The sequence below is a fragment of the Engraulis encrasicolus genome, chromosome 11 (assembly GCF_034702125.1).
Source record: "Engraulis encrasicolus isolate BLACKSEA-1 chromosome 11, IST_EnEncr_1.0, whole genome shotgun sequence".
Lineage (NCBI taxonomy): Eukaryota > Metazoa > Chordata > Actinopteri > Clupeiformes > Engraulidae > Engraulis > Engraulis encrasicolus.
The window spans coordinates 49,407,455-49,424,298 of record NC_085867.1 but is presented as its reverse complement, the minus strand read 5'-3'; the positions used below and the strand labels follow the sequence as shown (position 1 = coordinate 49,424,298).

General features: G+C 41.8%; 2 protein-coding genes across 3 annotated transcripts; one reads left to right on the top strand and one right to left on the bottom strand.

The window, feature by feature from the left end:
- Positions 1-454: 454 nt before the first annotated feature.
- LOC134457787 (cephalotoxin-like protein) lies at positions 455-10,783 on the top strand. The gene is made up of 2 exons (XM_063209759.1): positions 455-551; positions 9,148-10,783. Exons 1-2 carry the CDS (start codon positions 455-457, stop codon positions 10,761-10,763), a joined length of 1,713 nt encoding a protein of 570 aa, XP_063065829.1. The 3' UTR covers positions 10,764-10,783.
- A 2,757-nt stretch (positions 10,784-13,540) lies between these two features.
- Positions 13,541-15,968, bottom strand: LOC134459073 (uncharacterized). Of its 2 annotated transcripts, none has more exons than XM_063211410.1 (6): positions 15,859-15,968; positions 15,418-15,529; positions 14,533-14,569; positions 14,067-14,414; positions 13,874-13,934; positions 13,541-13,752 (listed from the first exon to the last, which is right to left on the bottom strand). In XM_063211410.1, exons 1-6 carry the CDS (start codon positions 15,875-15,877, stop codon positions 13,640-13,642), a joined length of 690 nt encoding a protein of 229 aa, XP_063067480.1. In that variant the 5' UTR covers positions 15,878-15,968; the 3' UTR covers positions 13,541-13,639. The 2 variants fall into 2 exon arrangements, with proteins under 2 accessions (XP_063067480.1, XP_063067481.1); XM_063211411.1 differs by having other exon boundaries at positions 13,541-13,749.
- Between the last annotated feature and the right edge of the window lie 876 nt (positions 15,969-16,844).

Here is a 16,844-nt window from a genome sequence, read left to right as displayed (position 1 = left end):
CAATCATGGTTTGACAATGGTTTAACTATTCCCTTACGGAAATTAACCAGGGTTTTACCCTGAAAACTAACCATGGTTTTATCACGGTTTATGGTAAATTGTACTTAGCTGGCGTTTTTTTTAATCCAACATGCATATTGGTGACAGTCCTTGGAGCAATGTGGGGTTAGGTGCCTTACTCAAGGGCACTTCAGCCAATAGGTGTAGAGAGAGGTAAGGGTGGGATTCGAAACGGCAACTCTGTGATCTTCAGCCCAACTCCCTAACCATTACACCATGGCTGCCCACATAAGTGGCCTGGTTATTCATGGTTTTCAGTTTTTTTTTGGGTAACCACGAAACCCATGGTTATGCATGGTTTTCATGGTTTTTGACTATGGTAATACCATAGTCACAAAACATAGTAAAAAAAAACCATGAAAACCCTGAATAACCATGATCCATGGTTAGTCCGATGGGTCGGATGACCCTGCCAGCCTCCTTCTCCACCTCTGTAACAGCCCCCAAGATGACCTACTACAATGACAAGATCAGCAACACTACAGACCCACGTAAGTTGTTCTCTACATTCACTGAACTCTACATTTCCACTGAAAAGACAGCAAATATTAGCAAGCAATTCTGTGAGCCACCCAAGACTCCTGCAACACTCCATGAATTTACTCTACTCTCTGAAGAAGATGTTTCCAAACTCACTGACACTGACACTGGAAAGGGCAGTTGCAAAGCAGGTTACCGGCTTAGAACGAAAGGACTATCCTCTGTCCTCATCCTACTAGACCTGTCTGCAGCCTTTAACATAGCCAATCACAAGATACTCCTGGGGATATAGTCGAGTACATCTATGGCCAAAATGCACCAAACCCCAAAAAAATTGATACAAAAGGTTTTTCAACTGATTTCAATACATCCACCTGTCCTTACTAACATACTAAAAATCTAGGAAAATCTAACTTCAGGAAAGGTGTCATTTACTAGATCGAAGTTTTTTTAAATAAAGGTTACTACATGATAATTACATTGGCATGAATTAACATGTTTTCAGGATCTGTTTGTTTGGAGTGCTGTTTGGGTGGGTAAAGACACTACTGTTATGGTAATATCCATGTGCTGTTTGTCAGGGCACAATCATGGTGTCACTAGGTATTTTGGGTCTTTCAGCAGCTGAACTGAGTAGACAGGAGCCACAGCATGTGTAAGTAGAGGGCAAGGTGAAACGTACTGGAGACAGATAATGTCCTGAAAGGACATAGGGCTTTAGCATAGCTTTCATATACACCAGAGTAGGGCCTGTTGTAGCTTTATAGTCAAGGGTCAGGGCCTTGTATTCAATTAGGGCATGAAAAAGAGGAGTGGCATGCAGTGACATTTGCAAAGGGCTTATTGCACAAGCTGGAAGACCAGTCAGGAGGGAGTTGCAGTAGTTCAGGTCAGATGGACAATATCAGAAGTTGAGTCAGTCAGGTCAGATACAGTCTGCTTTTATGTATATTTAAGGGCCAACTTCCGATAAAACTCAGTTTTACTCACTCCTTTCGAAGTTCGGACGGTCACCCCAAGTTAAACTCACTTGCAAGGCTCTCATAGCGGTGCGTCAACTCTCCTGGCTGCGTTTCCCGGTGTTTCCCAATTTACATAAATAATGCAGAGAAACGAGCGAATCATGAAAGCCTTTCTGTGTTTCGTCACGTCGAAAGAAGGCGTTGCCCACAAAGGTTTATATCGACCCATTTATCTAAAAACATGTCGAGTAATTTTTTTCTGCTTGTTTTCAAAACAAGAAACGTCTGGTGGCCCGAAACATAGCTTAGCTTAGCTATCAGCTGGTTGCTACTCTCAGGTACACACACAGCACAAAGCCTCATACATAAAGCCAGCTCACTCTGGTTGCTCCGTGCCTGCTGCTCGCCTAGGGGTCGCTGTCGAAAGAGCACAGCCCTGAATGGAGCCTGCACGCCTCCGTTGGCGCCCCTATAGTGCAGTACCACCCGGGGAAGTGGCGACTCTGTTTCCCATTACATTCTCTCCAAGTACTGGAGGACTGAGCCAATCAGAGACGCGTTTCTTCGAGAGCAGGAGGAGTGAGCCAATCAGAGACGCATTTCCACGAGAAACACGGAACACTCTCTCGTTTCTCCACAAGCCACCTTGCCAGCTTGCAAAAACGTCTTGAAACAAAGCAACCAGAACGTTTTTTAAAACAGGACCAACGCGTAACACATTCAATAACAATAGGGAACACGGCAATATTAATTAAATGACGTTGAGAGGCCATCTTTAACAGTGAAAAGCAACATGACTGGGAAACTGAGGCTATGTGGTCAGAGAATGATAGATGGTCATCAACAATGACACCTAGATTTCTTGTGGCCTTATTTGAGGCAACAGTAGCAAAATCCATATTGAGTTCGATATCATGGCAACCTAAATCTTTGGCTGGGATCACCAGCAGTGCATTTGGGCGAGGCTCAACTGAAGGTCGCATTCCTTCATACTTGTGGATAGTTCAGAGAGGCAAGCGTAAATGTGTGTGACCGTGGAGTCATCTGGCACAAAGTAACTGTGCTTCATCGGTGTAACAGTAGTATGAGAAGCTGTGAGAACAGATAACATGGCCCAGTGATGTGGTGTACATGGCAAATATGAGTCCCAGCACCACCCCTTAGGACACCTCTGTGGAGAGGCTATGATTTGAGGACAGCTGACCTTGCCCTTGCCCTGGAAGAACTTGAGAAACATAAAACTCAATTATTTACATCTAAGAGAGATGTTAAATAATCATGTTTAGAAAAAAAAATGCTAGCTGGTGTGTCTGCACAAAGATTTTTAGATTTACTACAAAACAAAAAGAGATGTCCATAATCTCTTCTGAAGATATCTCCTGGCTTACTAGAAACAAAATAAAAGAGTAATTTTGAGCTTGGCTTTTTCAGATTTTGAGTTTTTGCATTTTTAAATTTAATGCATATTTAATTAGATATGGTCCAATTACCATATTAAAACACAACATTTCAGAAAACTCGCAATACATTTTTTTCTCACAAATATGTGAGTAATCACCGGATTAAGTTTCATGGCGATATCGGCAAGCTAAATTTTTTGGCCTATTCACCTGGAGTGTCTCTTGACCCTTATAATAAGCCTATGGCAGCCATGTTGAAAAAACTAATTTCCCAAAGTCAGATTTTACTAGATTTTTAGTATGTCATTTAGCAGGTCCAATAGTAATAGAATCCATAAAAAAACCTTTTGTATCAATTTTTTTGGGGTTAAACCCTAAATGTACTCGCCTAATACTCACAACCATGGGAATCATTGTTTTTGTCTACTCATGGTTCAACTCCTACCTAGTGTGTCATGGTAAGGGAAACTGTCTACAACTCACAACCTCTCCACAGGCGTACCCCAAGGATCAGTGCTGGGGCCCCTTCTGTTTGCAATGTACACCTCCTCCCTGGGATGTGTTATTCAAACACATGGGTTCTCCTACCACTGCTATGCAGAAGACACCCGAATGTACCTGTCGATCCGTCCAGAGGACACCACGGTTTCGGCACTTATCTCTGCCTGCCTCGCCTACTTGGCAACTTGGATGAAGGACCACCCCGTACAGCTGAACCTGTCCAAGACAGAGCTCCTGGTGATCCCAGCTAAAGAGTCACTCTGTCACAACATCAATCTCAAGATGGGCTCTACCATTGTAACCCCCAACAAAGTCGCCAAAAACCTTGGCGTCATGATTGACGACAAGCTGTCATGCTCCAACTACATCAACTCAGTCATCCAGACCTGTCGATTCCAGATGTCCAACATGCGGAAAATCAGTCCGGTCCTAACTCAATATTCTACACAACAACTGGTTCAGGCCATTGTCCTGTCCCATGTTGACTACTGCAACTCACTCCTGGCAGGTCTACCTGCTTGTGCGCTAAATGCACTGCAGATGGTACAGAATGCGGTGGATGGTCCAGAATGCGGGGTTATTCAATTCAAGTCAACCCAAAAAAATCAATGTTTGTCCTCTATTCATTGGGTTGCACTGGCTACCGATTGCCGCCCGGATCAAGCATAAGGGGGATAAGGCCATGACCCTTGCCTACAAAACCATCGCAGGAACGGCCCCAGTTTATCTGAAGGACTTATTAAAGCCTTATGTTGCTGGTGGAGAACTGCGCTCCTCCAGCACAAGCCGTCTGGCTCTGCCACCTGCTCGCTCTACTCCCAGACAAGACTGTTCTCTCTTGTTGATCCCCAGTGGTGGAACGCTCTCCCAGAGGCAGCAAGACTAAGCACATCTCTTGCAGCCTTCAAGAAGCAAGTAAAGACTCTCCTTTTGTGCCTATCTAGTAATGCTTGAGCTGCCCTAGCCCCAGGCTCTTGAAATGATGTGTATGTGTTTGTGTGTGTGTGTGTGTGTGTGTGTGTGTGTGTGTGTGTGTGTGTGTGTGTGTGTGTGTGTGTGTGTGTGTGTGTGTGTGTGTGTGTGTGTGTGTACTCTACTTAAAAAACAAACAAACAACAACAAAAAAACGAACTAAACCTTCTTTGCATCTGCACTTGTTTTGTATATTTCCTGTGCACTTTGTATCTGCTAGTGATGTTGGCTTTGATTATGTCCTCGTTTGTGAGTCGCTCTGGTTATAAAACGTCTGCCAAATGCAATGCAATGTAGTGTAATGTAATGTGGTTAGTTTTCATTGTAAAACGATGGTAAAACCCTCCAAATCATCAATAAGCTGTAGTAATACAATGGCAATGGTTAGGGTAGCTAACCATGGACGTAAGTATTTCAGAAAGCTTTGCTACAGATGACTAAAAAGATGTTGATGTTGGACATAGAGGGCATCACCTTCAAAGCTTCATCTATTTTGTTCCAAGCCTGACGCCCCCTACAAGTATCACTTAATTTAATTTTCAAAACATTCAATCCATGAAATTAAATGATGAATTGTGCATGGACATTACACAGTGTGCTTCAACATGTTGAGACATGGCCCATAAAATGCTGTAAGCTGAATAAGAGTAAGGACAAGGAGAAGGACACTTGGCGGTAGCAGTAGCACTAGCGGTCAAAGCTCTAGAATACCCACATTTTTCCTGTTGTTAGCAACCTCTGCTACACGTTCAAGTCCATCAGAATGAACCTCATAAGACCTGTTATGATGGATTCACAATTCATTTTCTCAGCCACGTGTCAGTGTACAGGAAAGTGTCATGGAAATCTTGGAAAACTTAGATTCTCCTCTTTGAAATGACATGCATAACAGCGATACAGTTCAGCAGGAGCAGACATCTGGACAGCACACCTGTAGGGAACTGGGAAAAGTGGTTTTGTGACTGTTGCTTTTTTGTTCACCTTTTGGAAGATTTTGTTTGATTAATGTATTTATTTATTTGGATATTTTGTTTGGAGTTTTTTTTTTCTTATTTTTTCTCTGTATGATTACATCTTGAACACCCCCTCGCTGTCTTGCCATTTCATGACCGTCAGGCCAGGCTTACTACAGCCTTACTACAAAATCTTTTGACAGGTAGAGTAAATTAACTGATAAGATGATTTTATACACAAATGTGTTGTTTCTGGTCTTGTGCAGCTCAGCTCCTTCATCATGTTCTCCTTTACTCTGCAAGGCTGCATGATGTTGCATGGGCTGTGTTAACTACATGTCATAGGAATGAATGGACAGGAAAGCAACCTATGCTTTCTTTGGTCCCTTGATTAAATGTCCTTCTCGACAGTGGATGGGTGTGGCCATTGAGTTTCTTGTATTTAAAGAGAAGCCTGCATCTCTCCAAGAAGAAGAAGCAGCGGCAACAAAGCCTGAGTCTCTCTCTGACGACCAAACGCTTCTGGGAAAAAACACCACCTGCCAGCCAACCTACAGCTCAACACCCCAACCAGGTTTGCAGCTTTGTATTGTTTACTTAGCCTATATGCTTCATTAGTTATACATGAACAGTATGTCAGTACGCCCATCACATTTCTGGATATTTGTAAGTATATATTTTCATCGGACAACATTAAAGACATTTCAGTTTGACACAATGAACAGTAGCCAGCGTAAAACTTGAATAGCTGCTTCAGGGACGTGCACAGGAATTTCAAAGGGCAGTTGCTCTAACCTGAAGAAAGGTATTTTTTATTGTATAGTATCCTGAATATGCGTACCATATGATATAACATGCTAGTTTTTAAACATGTAGGCCTACCTATTAATCATATCAGAGATGATCAGCCTTATGCCCACCTGCCCTAAATGTCTCCTGATCCACATTTCCTCATGTGTGGTATGTGGCTGCCCCTAAATTAAATGAAATTATGAGAAAAAGCCTTGATAGTTTTTAAACCTGTATCAGTCACAGAGATTATCAGTCTTATGCCTACCTGCCCTATGTGCAGAGGTCTGTAGCTCTGAGTCATCCTCATCTTAAATGAAATGAAATGATGAGTAAATTAATAGGCTAAATATGAGGATGCTTAATCAATTAACCCACTGTCATCTTTATAATCCTTGTAGCAGCCAAAGTAGACTTTAAGTTATAATAAATAGAAATAGTTAAAAAATGTTAAAAAGATCATTTAATTTGAATTTGAAATTTAATTAATAGGCATATTCCATGATTAAAATGATGAATATTATATAGGAAAGCTAAAACAATAAGAATTCACAGGTTTAGGTCATTTGTTGGGTCTTTTGTAGCCTATATTAAAAATGTGTACTGTCGCTTTAAGAATGGACGAGCCGGCTTTCATTTCAGATCGCAAAGAACCGTGGCGTGGGAGCACCAGTTCTTATATGTTGCTCTGAAGCTCCGAGCTTCTCGCAGACTTTATAACCTTTTATTTTCATTACAGATATTTTAGTTAGTTCATGCACATTTTGTAGGCCTATGTCTTGAGAAGAACAGTAAACGTCAGTTATCACGTGGAGTGGATTTATTTCAATTACATGGACATTGACAGTGGAAACAGTAGCCTATCTTTGGGTCGGAGAATAGGCTATATCAGCGTAAGAAAACGCACTTTCCTAGCGGTCTCACCAAGATCAAACATCTACAATCCTGAAAAAGATTCTCTGCCTCACCTGCACCTGTTCATTTTTTTCGCAGCCAACTCTGCAGAGATGTGCTTCCTTTAGCTAGCCTACCCCCTTAAGTTCTCTCTTGCTTGATAAAACGACATGTCATCTGCATGTTTCTTAGTTGGGTTAGCCTTCCACAAAACAACCTGAGCCATGTAAAACGTTGACTGCAAGCAAGCTAGCTGGCTGTCGTATTCCCCCAATATCTGAACGTGGCACACCCCGGCTGTCAGATTATTTAGGATCAAACGTCCTAAACTCGAGATCGGCTTTAAGAGACATTAATTGTGATCATGTAGTTTAATACTGTGTAGTCTGCTGTGTTTCCAGCTCACCTCAGGCCGCCAGGGCAGTCGCTCTACTCCCACGACATCTTCGACATATTTTGTGTCTCTGCCCTGGTCGCATGCATGCTTGTTCCATCCTCCCTCCCTCCCATGTAGAGCTGCGCGTGCCCCCCGCATCGCGCATGCTGCCCCTCCCTTTGCCTATCTCGAGGTGCAGGTGAATCTGAATTTGAAAACTTAATTTAGGAAGCTTCAATCAAAAATACGAATTGCAAAGCAAATCAGTTGAAACATGAAATCTTAGCCTATTTTTCCGAGGCATATCTACAGCTGGCTGTCGGGTTTTTTTGCTACCTAAACGTGGCGCTGGCTGGCTGTCAGATGTATGATAACTAAAAGTTCTAAACTCAACATTGTATTAGAGAGGTTGATTGTGAGCATATTTTGTACCCTAATATGTAGACTGTGTGTAGGGCTCTAGCCGACACCCAGGCATCTTCAAAATCTTTCGTGTGTCTTATAGGCGCTCAAGGGCCTGTCGCGTGCCTTCTCCCTCCCCACCGGAGTTGTTGCGTAGCCTACCTACCTCACATCGCTCGTGCCCATTCTCGACGGGTCTGATGAATTTGTATGACTGACTTAAGTCTTTATTGTACAAAACTTCAATCAAAATTATGAATTATAAAGAAATCAAATGATATTTAAATATGAAATTATAATTGCCATATTATTTTCCCCTCCCTTGGAAGGGCAATATCAGCCAATGTGGGCAAAAGGGCCGTTGCTCGGGCACCGTGGGCAACTATGCTCTGCACGTGCCTGCTGCTTCAAATTATTGTTCACTCAAAATAATTTGAAATACAGCCATTAATGTCGCAAAATGCACCTCACAAAGGTGAGTATTGTGTTAAAATCCTATAGAGAGGATCATGATCTGCTGAATTCACCAAAAGAGTATCTTTGACTGAAGCAGAGCATGATTGCCTCTGTTGGATTTGAACAGGGCTGGGATAAAACGGGCATTTTCAGCGGGGACTAGTCCACCAGGCATCCAGGGAGACAATGAATCATATGACGACATTGAAGTAATCTATGAGTTATGTTGACTGCAAGAGCCAAAATGCTTGATTTATATCTCATTGTGTTGGAGAGGCCCTCTGTAGTGGCATGAGGACTGATACCGTTGAGGGGGAGGCCTAGCTAAAAATCACAAACAGTCCACCGGGTAAATGCCTTGCATGCCATATGGCCAATCCAGCCATGGATTTTAGCATAGGGTGTACTCATTTTTGTGAGGTACATTTTGACAGAAGTTGTACGCTGGCTACTGTTCATTGTGTGAAAGTGAAAGATACAGTACAAACAAAACTACAGAAATGTGAGGGGTGTACTCACTTGTGTGACAAAAAAGGTACATTACAAGTCAACATTTCTGGAAATATGCTGATTTTAAACAATATCAAACCTTATAAAGATAATAGCAAGGGTAAAAAACATTAGAAATAAAGTCAAGTAAGTCAAAGTGACACACCACCAGAGTAAAATCACATACTTCATATTCATACATGTATTGTTTTATATTGTACTATTATATATCAAATTATAGATTTATATACATAAATTCATGCTAGGTGTTTCAAGGTAGGCCTAAATACACTGTAACTTATACAATGTGTTTTCAAAATACATACCCACACAAACACACATAAGAACAAAAAACCTGGAACATTTGAAAGGTGTTATGATAAGGATGTCATGCCATGTCATGTGTGTTGCAGTTATGGTGCCACCCCTCAGTTTGGTCAACATGCTGCTGGCTGGTCTGGTCATCGTCTCCTGGGCAACCAGTGTGACCTGCTCTACACTTGACGGAGTCTACTTTACTGAAAAAGAGCTTGATTTCGAAACCAGAGACAAAATAATAGATGGCCTAAACACCGCAAAAGAGATTGTGAGCACAGTGACCGAACAAATGGCGACAAAAAAAAACCTGGAGACAGTCACAGGTCTCATGCAGGGCCTGTCCAAATTCGCCAATGCCGTGCCCTTTATAGGACCTGCGTTTGCAGTTATCAACATGGTGATGTTGTTTGTTCCCCAGCATGATCCAGTGTTGAGGGAGGTCAAGGCTGGCTTCAGAGAGGTCAACAGGAAGTTGGACTCCCTCTCCCAGCAGGTGTCCAACCTGGCGACAGATGTAGAGTGGTACAACTATGCCAGTGTCTACTCTCAAGATGAAGTGCGCATTCTTAGTGCCTGGAATAAGTATGAAGAGTTTTTTAGAGATCACAATTTGAATGAAATGAACTATTTGGCCAAAGTCTTTGTCAACTACTATGAATACTCACAAGTGGAATCCAGTGTGGATAGCCTGTACCATTATTTGACAGTAGAGGGCACAGCTCTTAGTGGGAACCTCAACAACCTGCTACGCAGAAAGTTTAAATGTGACCTTAAGAAAATACTAAACTTTAATCTCTACTTCAATAGTTTATTGATGAAAGGTATAGCACTTAATAATTTCTACTGGAACCTGGTCGGTTATAAGACCACAGACAAACTTGAAGAAGATAAAAAGATCTTCAAGAAAGTATTCGCAGCTCAATCAAGAGTTGTGGATTCCTGTCTAGAAGATCACATGGACTATGTGAAAGAGGATGTAGTGGAGAGAGCCAAATTGGTCAGTTCTGACAACCTGCAGAGTATTGCAGACCAGGTGAAAGGGTTTCTGGACGATAAGTATGACTTTTATAAGTGGGTTGTGTTGGCATACAAGTCATCTAAAGAAACTGGGAGCTTCAAGTATTTAGTAGTGTATGACACTATGACTAAGATCCCAATTGACGATGACCTCACTGTGGCCATAGCTTACACTCAGAAGGCAGATATCCCCGAGGCAGACCTTAAAAATCTCAAAATGGCCCTCAGATGCATTTTGGGTGCATGTGCTGCTTGCTCTATGCGAAATGAAGACCTCCTTACTCACGTTTTGGGGTACGAATTTACAATGAATGTTGTAGAGTATGCGAAAAGAACACATGCCACCTATGACAAAAATGATTTTGCCGAGAACCCGTCCCCTAATGTAACTGAAGAATGTAGGATTGGTGGCTATCCATACAAAACTGCTATCTATTACTCCAGGACATTGTCCCCCTGCGATGGACCCGATACAAAATGCCAAAATGATGGGACGTGCAAGAGGCTGCTGGACTCCTCCGATGCTTTGTGTGTGTGTCAAGATGGATTCTATGGAGAAACGTGTGAGACAAAAGTCGACACTGAAATCCTTCTGGACGTTTTAAAATTACCCCTGTCTACTGTCACGCCCACAGGTGTCCGGCTGGCAGACATTGAGTCCAAACTGAACGAAATTTTAGCCAAAATACGGTGACAAGTCCACCGTCAGCATTAGTTCTGCCCAGGTCATAGCTGCCTCTGATCTGCTTCAGGAGTAGGGTTGCCAGATGTGTGATTTTCAGCGCAATACATTCTCAAAAACCACTAAATTCCACCCAATTTTAACTACATTTGATTGATTTCTATGGTCATAGAGCCACCTGCAGATGGCCATGTTAAACAGCACAGCTGGGTAGGAAACTTCCAAATCTGGCAACCCTGTTCAGAGGCCTTACATTAGAAAATGAACTCCTCGCTTCTGATTGGTCACATTGAATCAAGCCGACTTTCTTAAATTAGTTTTCCCCCCAGCTTACAGTTGCATGCTTCTTTGAAACCCATCACCCCTCCACCTTGTCATGTCTTACATGGCATAGCCTACTCTGCCATGTTGCTTGCTCCGTTGATGGGGCAGTTTGCTCTCCTCATCTGAAATGGGGCAAGCATCCGCTCATCCTACTGCTGTCCCCTGACTCTGCTGTGTCATGGTGCTCATGCAAACACAGCCATACCTCAAAATTCACTCCATTGTTTATTCAATAAAGAAACTGCATTCAGAATTTCATGTCTTGTGTTTCTTGACATCAATGGACTTGACATAAACCAGCATCACTCTCATTTATAAAGAGGTTTAGACTCTGCTAGACGGTCAAAACATGTGTATGCCTCAAAATGATCAAAGAGGATTATTATAGCTTATTCAACTGTGTCTCAAAGTCCATTTATTGACAATAATCTACATAAAATTACAGTTTTCTGTTTCTGTCTAGGTCGCACTGGGTTTAAGATGTAATTCTAAACTGTGTTGCTACCATCATAAACTATGAATTATTTCATTATCTTCCATAACTACACAGTTTTTATTACACATGCCCAGCAGTGTGGATGGAAGATGTCTGCAGGTGAGAGAATGAGATTACAGTGACCAGCAGGGGGAGACAAACTCCCATTATTGTAGAGCCATACTGGACACAGCAGATCTCAAAGGTCTACTCTGCACTGCACCATCAATGGAAATGTAGATGGAATAGAGCAGGGGTTCCCAACCCTTTCCAACGTGTGGCCCACCTCTGACCCAATAAACAATAAAACTCAAATAAATAGTCAACTGCAACACTCACACAATTATTATCTTGATTTTTAGAGGATGATTTCAAGGCCCAGAATACCTTCAAGGCCCACCACCAGTGGACCCTGGCTCACAGTTTGAGAAACACTAGAATAGAGTAAAACATGAATATAAAGTAATATATAATATAAAAAATATATATTCTAGAAACATTTTACATTTTGGAAAAAAAACATACTGTGGCCAGAACCAACCCAATTGAGTCCCTATATTACATTGGGTGATCAGAGTTTTTCCCCCCATGCCTACCCAAGAATGCAAGATGCAAGAACGCATGATGTGTGTATGTGCAAAATATCCATGAAAATTCCACCGAAGTCTCATCATCATGGAGGCATTGTCCAGGGCTGCGTTTCCTAAAAACATTTAAGCAATTGCAAACCTATCAGTGTGTGTGTGTGTGTGTGTGTGTGTGTGTGTGTGTGTGTGTGTGTGTGTGTGTGTGTGTGTGTGTGTGTGTGTGTGTGTGTGTGTGTGTGTGTGTGATCTTAATATGTACAGATAGACACATAGATTTGTGATTCCACCATTCCTCCCTTCAGATCCCCTTGACTCACCCCCAGCCTTCACTCCTCTCCAGTTCCCCAGCCTGACCTTCACTCCTCTCCAGATCCCCAGCCTGACCTTCACTCCTCTCCAGATCTCCAGCCTGACCCCAGGCCCCTTCACTACCTGTAAACTTGTTCACGCCGCTGCACTTAACTCACCACTACACTAGCAGCCTCCTTCATGTTAGCACTGAACTACTGAGCCATAACCACCCTCCTTCATGTTAGCACTGAACTACTGAGCCATAACCACCCTCCTTCATGTTAGCACTGAACTACTGAGCCATAACCACCCTCCTTCATGTTAGCACTGCACTACTGAGCCATAACCGCCTTCCACCAAGTTACTGTATCCAGACACCACCCTCCTTCATGTTAGCACTGCACTACATAGACAACCTCCATCATGTTAGCACTGCACTACCCATACACCATTCCCTTCAGCTGGCAGTGGATCCAGTTGAGCCTGTGGACCTAGAAGCAATATAGGGTTAATCACGTTTTCCTGGTGACCCAGCCATTGTCAGAATCTTGCACTGACCACAGCTTGGTTTTGTGTAATAGCTACAGACTGCCGTCACCATCAAAAACTTTTGGCCAAAGTGAAATAATTTACTGCATTTTGTCCCCAATTACTTTCTTTTTAGGCCTTCTATATCACATCGAGTGCAAATGATGGTGCAAATCAACACGAAGGTCTTGACTTGACGGTGCTATTTTCCAGTGCAGAACACAGCCGACACACACACCACAGAAAGTCATTAGGAAACCCCTACCCCCGGCTTCCCCCAATAACCAGCATGGTCGTCGAGCGTCGGCTGTGTTCAAAGTGAAGCTTTCTGCTCCCTGAAAATTAGAGTCTAGGCCATCGCCATTGGTCTTCAGCACTCTTTGACCATTCTGTTTCATGTGAAGAAACAGACACATTGACACTAATGAACATTGCAAAACAAATTCACTGCCACATCTCGAAAAACACATTGAAAGAGGCATAGTTGCATGAAGCTTTAATTTCTATTTTTAAAGTTGCTAAATTGCTACTGTACGTGTATATTTTAAATCAATGTTATCATGGAAATGATGGTAAGTAAAATGTGTAAGAATGGAGGTTTTTATTGGTGAAAAAGTTGATTATATTGGAGATGAATTTATAATTCAGTCAAAAAATAGTCATTCTGATTCAGAAATCAGAAATCACTCTGAACCCCGAAAACAGGAAGCAAGCATGAAAAAGGGGCGCTTGCAAGGCTTCTGAGGGGAACAGGCAGGTGCTGAATGGATGGCAGATGTGTCCACATTCTGACCTGCTGAAGAGCGTGCAAATGAGTATCTCACAAAACAAAACAACCACAAGACAAGAAAAAGCAGCATCAGACAGCAACAACAATGCGTGATGAATATTTGAATTGAGTGATTCATGAACCCTACCTAAGTCCATGTTGGAAGGAGCCGGACCGGGATCCACTTTCCTGTGGCGCCTTGTTGGAATCTGAGTTAATGTATGAATAGATATGACATTTTTACTTGTGGCCTAAACATTCACATAATTAACAAAATATTGCAGTTGTCAAAACAGGGCATTTATACCAAACGACACACAAGGCAAATTTATAGATTGTACCTTGAAATTGAAGTGTATCCTTCTAGTTTTGGCTAGGAAGCTCTTTAATCTCAGCCATCTTGGCTCAGGTGAGGGTGAAGTCCCTGCCCCCAGGGCTGATGGGGCAGCAGTGAAGTCTGGAACAGCCTGGTGCAGACGGCCGTCTGCATCCAGAGAGGGGCTTCCTGAGGTCTTCACCTGCTCAGAGTTTTCAGTTCCATCTCTGGCACTGTGGAGCTGCTCATCAGCACGGCAGGCCTCCTCAGTAGTGCGGTGAGTTACCTCAACATGACAAGTGGAGGAGGATGTGGCGGCCAGAATAGGCATCAAGAGGGACTGGCAGAGCTCTGCAAACTGGGCCCTAGTCATCTGTTGTCAATGACAAAATGTGATTTTGTTTTACTCTTTGACAAAAGAGATTGCAGTCATATCTTGAAGCAAAATAGAATGTTTCCATTATCAAATTAAATTAATCAGAAATACTCACAGAAGGATCCAATATCCTGCTGAGAACCGCCCACTCACTGACAAGAAAAAAACAAACAAAATAACAATAGACATTACGTCAATTTACGTGTGACACCACGTAAATTTAGACAGTATTTGGTAAATGTCCTGGGACAATAACACAATAACATCTATGCATTTTCAATCTATATGATTAATAAGTTTTCAATATTTTGTGTTGCAATTATATGATTAAAATATAATTATTATAGGTCCCAAAAGTCTTAGAACATTTTTTTATGCAAACTTTTTTGGAAGGAGCAGATTCAGGTAAATTGGACCACCATCAGGTTCAATGAAAAAGGGGTGGGGGATCATCATTAATTTTAATGCTAAAACACAATTGTGTACAGCGGCAGCCACATATCTCTGGACCTGGTTCCTCCTGTTTTGTCTCTCTTCATATGTCCTGTCTGTCCCTCTGCATTCATTTATTTTCGGTCAGGATATCATCCTTTTAATAATTTGACTAACAGTTATCCGTTGTAGTCATTGGCTCTCATTTCAAGAGGTCCTGGGCCCAAAAACTTTAACTGGTTCAGTTTACCATAATGGCTCAAATTACCTGATTCACCTCGTTGTATTATTTTAAAGATATTTTCACCTCATTTTATTATTTTACAGATATTTTGAGGGCTTTTGCATCTTTACTTTGGACAGGACAGTAATAGAGTGTGACAGTCAGGAAATGAGTGGGAGAAAGAAGGAAGTAATTCTTAAAAAAACCTTGGGTCAGAATCAATAATCCCCGGTCCCCTGTTATTATCAAGAGAACACAGATCTCTGTGTGTGAACACTCTCGTACCACCTTACCTACTTTTAAGAAGCCTATACTATAATATAGTCTCAAAGTAGCTGCACTTACTTGTCAGAGAGATTTTGAATGTGGCCCTGTAAAAATGAGGGGGAATCCTGCTGGGTTGAGCCATCAGAGGGTCTGGATGGGCCAGGCTCTGGCTCAGAGGGATTTTCTGAATCTGACAATGTAACAAAACATCGATATAATCCTTATGGAAAATCAAAACCCCGGGCATTAGAGTGCATGAAAATGACAATTTAAGAATGCATGATGTACACAGAGTTTGAAACAGTTGCATTATGTTTGTTGCGAGGTAGGTGACATACGTTCTTTTATGCTATATACAGAGTAATAAAGCATAAATACCAATGAGTAGTTTTATAAATAAAACAATAATCAAAACTAATGTTTACACAAAGTATTATACAGTAGAAACCCTGTTGCAAGTGAGAACTTTCACAAAACAATTTAAATGTAAATATCTTTCCATCTAAAGATGCCACTAACCTTTAGTTGAGGAATTCATTTTCAGGAAAATGATCAAATATATTCTACATTAGTTGTTTATCATTGTTTAACTACCAGATGAAGGCCATATGAAGATCATCAAAACTGCAACACAGTAACAACTGACAGTAGAACTTCAGAGCAGTGTTTAGAATAGCCTACATCATCAAGGTTAATGATGTCATAAATCGTAACCCATAGCAACCAAATTAGTGACTTCTGTTCAACTCCTGATGTCATTGGTCCACATTTTAGGAAGGCCTGTCACCAGCCAGGCAAGAAAACTTGGCAATTGCCTACGGCCCCTTGCTGAAGGGGGTGTAATGACTATGTACTTGAATTCAAATGACAAGTGACAACTTTGTGAGTGTGGCAGCACCTTCCTAAATCAAAGGGATTAAGAGTGCAATGATACTGCTATTAACATTTGTCTAGAAGGGGTCCCTCCTCAATAGTCTGAAGAGAAGGTCCCCGGGTAGTGGTGTAGTTTCAGGCCACTGGCCACAAGAGGGCAGGCCTGGATGGAAATCCTGGATAGGAACAATCAAGGGTCAGCCCAGCATGCCTGGCTGCAGAGGAGACAGTACAGATGTAGGAATAGACGGTGACGAATTTTGGATTTAAACGAGGTTCAATTCAAGAGTCAAGATTTCTTATATTGCATCTTATCACAAAAGTATGGGAGAGTAAACATCTTTGTGGGGTTTTTTGGTCCTCAAAATGTATCAATAATATAATTCAAAATATATCAGTAAAAGTGTGTGTGTGTGTGTGTGTGTGTGTGTGTGTGAGTGTGTGTGTGAGAGAGAGAGAGAGAGAGAGGATAAAGAAAAATAGATAATACATAATAATAGATAGTTAATAGATAATAGATAAATAAACATGTGGGTTTTTAAAAGTGTTTTTTTTAACTTAACTTTTGCTCCAGGGACTATAACGACACTAGTAATAGGCAAGTTGGGGGGAGCATGTTAGTGTAGCTTACT